Here is a 9004-nt window from a genome sequence, read left to right as displayed (position 1 = left end):
GTCTGGCCGGGGATGAAGGAAAGAAGGAGAGGTAGGAAGTCTACAATTATCCTCAATGACTTGGCAATATCCTTTTACATGAAGGCTTATAAAGGTATTTTTTAACCATGATCTGTTTATTGCTCACACCTGTGGAAGTGTGGATCCGTAGGTCACAGTGGGCTTCATGGTTGTAAGACTTCACGATACCCTACAAAGTTTCCTTCCACGAACCAGAGGGCAATTTTTTCTATACCACAAATATGTCTTGAACAATTGCCTTGGCCCTGGCCCCCCACAAAGCACTGGGTTCATAACAGCAAGCAGGAAATGCAGCCTCTGCCTTCAAGGAGTTTCCATCTTTCTATCATTGCAGGTCATATGACAGTACCTGGCACACATGGCAAAGTCATGAGATGGGCAGCAGGAGAGAATCCATAACTTCCTCTTGAAGACACCTACACAATCTGAACTGGAAATTAATAGCTAGTGATTTATCACAAGCTAGTATAAAATTGTCAGGATGTAACTGCCCTGAGATTGCTATTCCCTGTCAACAAAAATCCATCCAGGATCCTAACCAAACTAAAATAATAATATTGAAATATTTGTCTTTAACCAACAGCATGCCAGACTCTACACCCTTGGTTCCATATGCACTTTCTACCTAAATCCTAGACATAGCCCTAACATAGCAACAGTATAAATCCTATTTTAGGGCCTCCCTGATTGTGCAGCGGGTTGAGGGCGGAGCTGTGAAGCTGTCCTCATCCTCTGCAGTGCTGGTTCGATTCCTGGCCAGCCAGGGAGATTCCCACATGGTGCGACAGACCTCTCCTGTCATGCCCTCTGCTCTCCTCAGCCGTGTATGTCAGTCCTTCTGCCTGTTCTGCTCCCTGCTCTGTCTCCGGTGAATTCTCTCATACTCCCGTGACTCTGGCTTGTACCCCCGTGCTTGTGTAAATAAATAAATCTTTAAAAAATCCTATTTTAGCTATGAGGAACAAAATAAACATTCTCTGTGTGTGCAAAGATACATCAATAATAAGCAGAAAAGGCTAAATCACAATATATCTCTCTGGGCAGATTCCAGCTTTTAACCGTCTGCATACATGTCACACCCCCAGTTGTTAGAATAAGGCGACATGTTGTGTGACATCATTTATCATTCCTTTGTCTGAGAGTTATCAGTCATTTCTGGTGCATCATACACCAGTAAGCACATTTACAAAGTGCTTTCACATACTTTAATTCCAAATAATTATATCGGAGATTATATGATAGATAAGGTAATTATACCTTCATCTCAGAAATGTGAAAAGACTCAGGAAAAGATATAATGACCAATGAGGTCTCCTAGTTCTCTGATGGTGGATTCCAGATGCACCCTTCCTTTGGCAGAGAGCTTAGTTAGGATTAGACACACACACACAGACAAACACACATTGAGGAGGGATCTGCAGTGACTCTCTCAAGCAGGGAGCAGGACAGCAAGGCTCCTCAGGGACCATGAACTGGCTGAGGGCTCTGCTTATCTGGGTTCACGGCCACCGAGAGGACAGGGTCTGGACCCCCATGTGGAGGCCTGGCTGCCCACTGACTTGTGTTGTCACCTTACTGAGAAACAGAGGAAACAAGCAGGAACCAGCTGGATCAACTGGGTCCTTGATTCGGTGAAGGTGGTGGTGGGGTGATTTGCGAGGAAGATGCTGGGTCCGAGCCCTGGAGTGATCAGGCTGTGTTCTCCAGTGTGTGAGGGGCATGCAAGGGCCCCTGTTCTTAGACTTATACTTGTCCTGCCCCAGACAGCAGTGAAGTGGGGGTCTCCATCACACAGACACTGGTTGGGGAATGATAATTAAAATCCTCAGCACTTCTAAGAGAGCAAACATAAGGGCCAGACTGTGAGTGGGCCTCATTGGAAACTGAGCAGGCCCTGAGCTCTCATCCATTAGTATGCTACACCTGCCCAGTGGGGGAGACCCGAGTGGCCCTTCGTCTCAGTGCAGAGCCTGACCCTTGTGAACGGCCACTAAAGTGTCAGTGAGAAGGCACGTGGGCCCCATGGTGTGGACGGTGCCCCACAGAGACACTGTCTGTAATGAAAACATCAAAACACAACCACACACTATCCTTGGAGTGACAGGCATATGTCAGTTTTGTTATAAACAAAACACAACACCACAGCTACCACTTGACTCTGTAACAATTTCATCCTCTTTCCTCTGGATAAATGCAGGAACTCTATTCCAGAGTGGGGAGCACATCTTCTCTCTTTACACTCTGCAGTCTCTATACTTACCTATAGGAGTAGCCAGATGAACATGGGGGAGTTATGCAGCAGGCAGGGCAGGTGTTTGAGATCAAAGGACTGGTTAAGAGACTGCAGGTCACACCCAGAAGTGGTCTCCACTTGCCTAATGGGGACCCAGTTAATGCTTGAGCTCTGGGCCAGAGAGCTCTGTCTCTGTCTCTGTCTCTACCTCTGTCTTTTTCAATCTCCATCTCTCAGTCTATGTATGTATAAATATGTATGTACATACAAAATTCTGGCAGGAACATATTTTTAGCTACATCATTACAAGCAACGACCCATAAGGAATCCGTAGGAAGAAACATTATTTTTTTTCCTCTTTGAATTCACAGCACAGTCTGACCTTCCATTCTTGCTCAGTCAATGACCGTCTAATCAACGTCCTTGTCCTCAGCTTCTGTTGTGGGCACCAGGCAAAAATCAAGAAGCAAATCTCTGTGAGCCTCTGACCTCCTGACTTTCTGTGTCTGCCCTTGAACTTCAGAGCAATAGCCAGGAGGATGCTATTTTATAAACCATGAGAGAACAAAGAAATAGTCCCTAAACTCTTGGTGGAAAAATGTGAGTAGTCTAATTGCCCACAATTCCTGTCAGACCATGGGGAGCAGCCTGTGCAGAGGCCAAAGGGACACTGGGAGCCACCTGGGAGCTTGTCTCAGGTGCAGGGACACTCTGGGTTGCCCATAGATCCAGATGTGAAGCAGGATGACTTAATCATCTTCCAATACCCATGTGGCCAATGCCCTGGTCAGACAGCACAGGATGCTGGGCTCTGCCTGTCATTCATTGTTGCACTGAACATGTCAAATAACTTCTCTCCTCAAGCTTGTTTCTTAAGTGGTTTTAACCCTGCTTTACTTTAAAGGGCAGATAATCACAGTATAGTCAGTATGAAGTTTTTATTAAAGTTATATGAGATCATTCCTGTTAAGAACACATTAGTGCTAGTTCTTTATGTATATTCCAAGAAAGAAGTAAATATATGATCATTGATGTTGATATAATATTGATATGAATGAATGACTCAGTTAGTTGATTTATAATTTGAAAAGTCAGTTGCAGTTCCATATGCAAACAATAGGTTAGAAGAGAGAAAACTGAAGAAAATCATCTCTTTCACAATTACACAGAAAGAATAGAATTCCTAGGAGTAAACTTAACAAAGGAAGTGAAGGATCCACACAATGAAACCATAAACATTATAAAAAGAATTTTGCATTGGGGCACAGCAGATCTCTCCTGCCTCACCTGCTGCTGCTCTTAGCAGTGTGGTTCAATAAATCTTCCTGTTCAATTTTCCACTCTGTCTCTGATGAATTCTTTCACCCGGGCTTTTTTGGCATACACCTGATTCTCCACCACCATAAAAAGATGATATTGATTGGAACAATTTACATTACTAACATAGACATACTCCCCAAAGAAATACATAGATTGAATTTAATCCTGGTGGTAGTTATGGAGTGACAACATGTATTTGTTGAGATTTGAAATGATAACCCTTAAAACAAATGCAATAATGTAAGTCAACATAAATAAGCAGCATATAAATAAATTAAAAATCAATTAAGGACTTAGATATAAGACTCCAAACCTTAAAATACAAAGACACCAGAGATGACACGTCATCACATCGACCATGCAGACATCTTTAGGGAATTGACCCCTAAAACAAGGGTAAATACAACAAAAATAATTAGAACTAAAGGAAATTAAAAAGATTTGTACAGTAAAAGTAAATACTAGCATATTAAAAAGACAGTCTACTAAGTGAAAGGTCCATGCAGCAGGTGTCGGCTTTCATTCCTGTATTTCAAACATTTCGGTTACTTCTGTGCTCCGAACAACAGCAAAGGGAAACTTTCTCTGGTGCAATGGCTCTCTCTCTCAGTGTGTTAATTCTGCTTCTCCAGGCCCACGTATCCAAGTCCTCGTGGTCCCACAGTTAGCTCTGTACAGACGATCTGAACTAGGTTGGTTATTCTCACCACATCGGACTAAGCGGGCAGCCTTTCTTCCAATCATGGTTGGAATCAGCCTGGCATCATCGATAGCAGCTGCAAGTATGGCGGGTGGGGCCCTGGGACACAGCCTGATTTCTGCCCAGGAATTTCATGAAAGAATAGATACCTCCTTAGAAAAAACCTATGTGTCTTTAACATCATTACAAAGACACTTCACCTCCCTGGCACAGGTCACTCTCCAAAACCGCAGGCTCTGGACTTGTTAACAGCTAATAAGGGGGGTACCTGCCTGTTCCTCAGGGAAGAATGTTATTACTAGTAAAACTGGGGACTCCAATTCTCCGTTGACAGGTTTCAAAATCCTATAGTGTCATGGCTCCTCCCATTCTTGGGGTCAATACTAATGATAACCTTATTTTTTTCTTTTCACTCCTTGCCTCCTAAAATTCATACAGGCTTGCATTTGGGAAATGTCTCCTACTGTAACAGGGTGGTCCCCAGGAAAGGGGGAGGCTCCCTGCCCCACCCAAGGGAGGGTGGAGCTGAGCAGGAAGAGGAGAAACTGCAGAAGAGACTGAGGAAGGAAGCAGGATGGAGCCAGGAGACCTGGAGGAGGCGCATGGAGCCTAGAGACATGTGAAGAAACTGCGCTTGTCTTTTGGTCGTGGAAGGGGTGACACAGATGTGGGTGAGACCCGTGGGGAGGTGACAATGGCAGCTTTTATCTTGATGTTGATTTTGCTCTTTTCCTTCCGGGCTTGTCTGGTTGTTTCTGAACCTTTTCGGTGGGTCCCCACTGGAAGATGCTTTAGACTGGGGGCAGGATTTGGGGCCTTGCTCTGGGCCAATCCCATTTGGGTGGAGTTTTACCCACGAGGGGACAGGTCACTTTGGGTGCTTGATTTAGAAACTAGACTCTTTGCCTTTCCTGTCTTGTTTCCTAATTGTATTAAAGTTCCTTCCCATTAAAGTCTCATATGTTTTGTGTTGATGTGGCGGATGGCAGAACCCATTTAGAATAAGCAGGTTTGCGGGTTTGGACTGCCCCTCTCCCTGTCCTATAACACTACCACCTTTAACCAACTCCTTCTCCACCCATCTTCTAGCATCCCTGCAGAAGACCCTCATAACCAGGCCTGAGTCATCCCCTGGTCTTCACCCCCTTTCAGCAGGAAGCAGCCAAAGAAAGAACCATCGCCCCTTTTCCTATCAACAAAAGGCTGGTATGAAAGGTCCATGCAGCAGGCTGGAATGCAAAGCCTACCCAGAAGCCCACCTGGGGGGCAGGAATGCGGATACCTGCCTGGAGGACTCAGATGATGAGCCTCCCCCCTTCCCCTATGAGTCTCTTCTCAGACAAAGAACCTCTATCTGCCCCACGAAACTTCCTCCACCCAACAAACTTATTCCCCCCATAGGAGCCCAACTTCCCACCTGACTCCTCCTTACCCTATAAAACCCTAATTCCCCCTAACAATGTGCTCGGCTTCACTGACCCCCACCTTGGGTGCGTGAGGTCCACCCGGGGCGCAATAAACTTTCCCTCCCTTTGAGAAATGTAGACTGGCTCTCCTTGTCTTTAAGCGCCGAACCTTTCACTAAGTGGGAGAATATATTTACACATTACACAATAAGGGATCATATGTAAGGTATACAAGAACCCATTCGACCTGCCAATAAAAACCCAAAACAGGGCCTTCCCGGAGCCAAGTGGGTTTAGCAGCCTGCTGTGAAGCTGTCCGCCCCCTCTGCAGCACAGGTTCGATTCCTGGCTGGCCGGAGAGGTTCCCACATGGCGTGGCAGACCTCTCCTCCTCGCCCGCTGCTGCCCTCAGCAGTGTTATTGGTCCGTCTGCCTGTTCTGCTCCCTGCTCTACCTCTGGTGAATCCTCTCACCCTACCACGCCTCTGACCGGTACCCCAGCTCTTGTATAACTAAATAAAGCTCTCTCTCTACCCCCCTCTGTGTGTGTGTGTGTGTGTGTGTGTGTGTAATATGTATATAAACCCAAAACAACCCTACTCCAAAATGGGCATATGATTGCAACAGATACTTCTACAAAGAAAATATAGAGTTGGTCAATGGATATATGGGAAAAAAAGCTTATCTTCACTCTAATAAAGGAAAAGCTAATCAAAACGACAATGAGCTATTGTCTCACTCTTGTGAGAATGGCCATATTTAAAAGAATGGAAGGAAAAAATGGTGAGGATATTGGAAAAAAAAAAAAAAAAAGAACTCATCCATGGTCAGAATGCAAGTTGGTGCAGCCTCTGCAAAAATGGTATGGAGCTTTCTTCAGAAAATACAAACAATGAAAATCCCATATGATCATTGCACATCTCCATCAGGCATTTACCCTAGATACGAAATCTCTAATACAAAAAGACTTATGCACCCATATATTCATAGCAGTGCTGGCCACAAATGCCAGTCATAGAACCAACCTAAGTGCCCATTGACAGACAAATAGGTAAAGAAATTGTACAATACATGTGCTTGGTGGATTATGACACACAGCAACATGGATGGCCTCAAGGTGGTGATGTTAAGTGAAATAAGTCATAAAATGAAAGGCAGATACTGGGTGGTTTACTTATTTATGGAATATAAATAACCAAACAGCATAAACTGACAAAATACAGCAAAAAAAATCATCTTGAACTAAGGGAAAAAAAAAAAAAACATTATTTGTTATCAGAGAGAACAAGCTGGTGTGAGCAGTGAGTGGGGGGAAGGTTTGGGGCATTGGCATGGGTGGTTTGGTGGATGGTGGTGGAATATGGGCACGTGTGAAGGAGTAAAAATATACATCCACAATTTTAATAACTTTTAAATTAAAAAGAGCCCTGTCACAGATGTTCCAGAGTGTAAGTGTTCCCATTACAGCTGACTGCAATCTACCAACACGTCATCCTAGAGTTGGGAAGTGCTTTGAACAATCAACTTGAAGATGAGGCAAACCTGGTCACCCCCCACCAACTAAATCCAGTCCCCTGGGAGCAGATCATGAAGCTAGAACAGTGTATTCATAACATAACAGAAAAAACACACACATGAACAGTGACATATCTCCAAAGTGGAAGGCAACAGACATTTGCAATGGTGTGAAATATTTTTAAAATATTTTGCACATAACTTGCAAGAGGTGATTAAAAAAAAGAACAATGCAATGAGGATAATGAATATTTAACAAACCAAGTTACCAAATCCGACCTAGTTGATGCATTAACATCTCTGACAGCAGAATGCATGTTCTTTTCAAGTTACATGGAGTTATCTACCCTCTCACATAATTTAGGAGATACATCTCATGGCATCCGTGACCAAATCAGATGATTTACAGGTCGTTACTTGAAGAACTTAATCTTACTGACAAACGTCTCTAAGGCCTGTTTTATATCTCTATTCCTCAGGCTGTAGATGAAGGGGTTCAGCATGGGGGTGACGACCGTGTACATCACCGAGGCAACCATGTCTTTGTCTCTGGAGGTGGATGAGGAGGAGAAGTAAACTCCTGCAGCGGTCCCATAGTATAAAGACACGACGAGGAGGTGGGAGCCACAGGTAGAGAAGGCTTTAAAGAGACTTGTAGTAGAGGGGACCCTCAGGACAGTCGTCCCTATACGGACATAGGAGCCCAGGATGCCACCCAAACAAAGGGTAAAGAGCAATCCTGCCTCAGTGAAGATGACCAACTCATTGAGGGACACATCTGAGCAGCTCTTCTTTAGGAGTGCAGAGAGCTCACAGAAGAAGTGAGGGATGTTAATGTCACCACAGAAGGAGACTTGGATCAAGAGCAGAGTGTGCAACAGAGAGTGGATGAGGCAAACAAACCAGGATCCCGCTACTAAGGAGACACACAGCTCCTGCCTCATGATGGTGGTGTAGTGGAGGGGTTGACAGATGGCCACGTACCTGTCAAAGGCCATCACTGCAAGAAGGAAACTGTCAAGACCGGCAAAGAACACAAAGAAATACATCTGAGAAATACATCCTCTGTAGGAGATAGATAGTTGCTGTGCGTGCATGTTCCACAGCATCTTGGGGACAGTGACAGATGAGAAGGAGACATCAGAGAAGGACAAGTGGCTGAGGAAGAAGTACATGGGGGTGTGGAGGCGCGAGTCCAGCCTGATGAGCAGGATGATGAGCAGATTCCCCAGCACCGTGGTCAGGTACATGCCCAGAAACAGGGTGAGGAACAGAACCTGCTGCCCTGGACGGATGGGGAGCCCCAGGAGGAGGAACTCGGACACGCTGCTCTGGTTCTCCCACCTCAGGTTGCTCATGTCTCTGCCGGGGATGAAGGAAAGAAGGAGAAGTAGGAAGTCTACAATTATCCTCAATGACTTGGCAATATCCTTTTTACATGAATGCATATAAAGGCATTTTTTAACCATGATCTGTTTCTTGCTCACACCTGTGGATGTGTGGATCCGTCTGTCACAGTGGGCTTGATGGTTGTATGACCTCATGGTACCCTACAAAGTTTCCTTCCACGAACCAGAGGGCAATTTTTCTATACCACAAATATGTCCTGAACAACTGCCTTGGCCCAGGCTCCCCACAAAGCACTGGGTGCATAACAGTAAGCAGGAAATGCAGCCTCTAACTTCAAGGAGTTTCCATCTTTCTATCATTGCAGGTCACATGACAGTACCTGGCACGCATGGCAAAGTCATGAGATGGGCAGCAGGAGAGAATCCATAACTTCCTCTTGAAGAGAACTACACAATCTAA

General features: G+C 45.0%; 1 protein-coding gene across 1 annotated transcript; it reads right to left on the bottom strand.

Moving 5' to 3' along the window:
- Positions 1-7608: 7608 nt before the first annotated feature.
- LOC311173249 (olfactory receptor 1J4-like) lies at positions 7609-8460 on the bottom strand (the record flags this gene model as incomplete). Its single annotated transcript, XM_084237098.1, has 1 exon — positions 7609-8460. Exon 1 carries the CDS (start codon positions 8443-8445, stop codon positions 7609-7611), a length of 837 nt encoding a protein of 278 aa, XP_084093224.1. The 5' UTR covers positions 8446-8460.
- Positions 8461-9004: the final 544 nt, after the last annotated feature.

The sequence above is a fragment of the Talpa europaea genome (genome assembly GCF_964194135.1).
Source record: "Talpa europaea genome assembly, chromosome: 7".
NCBI classification, from domain to species: Eukaryota; Metazoa; Chordata; class Mammalia; order Eulipotyphla; family Talpidae; genus Talpa; species Talpa europaea.
The sequence above is the reverse complement of the archived record's forward strand: the minus strand, read 5'-3'. Positions and strand labels throughout refer to the sequence as shown.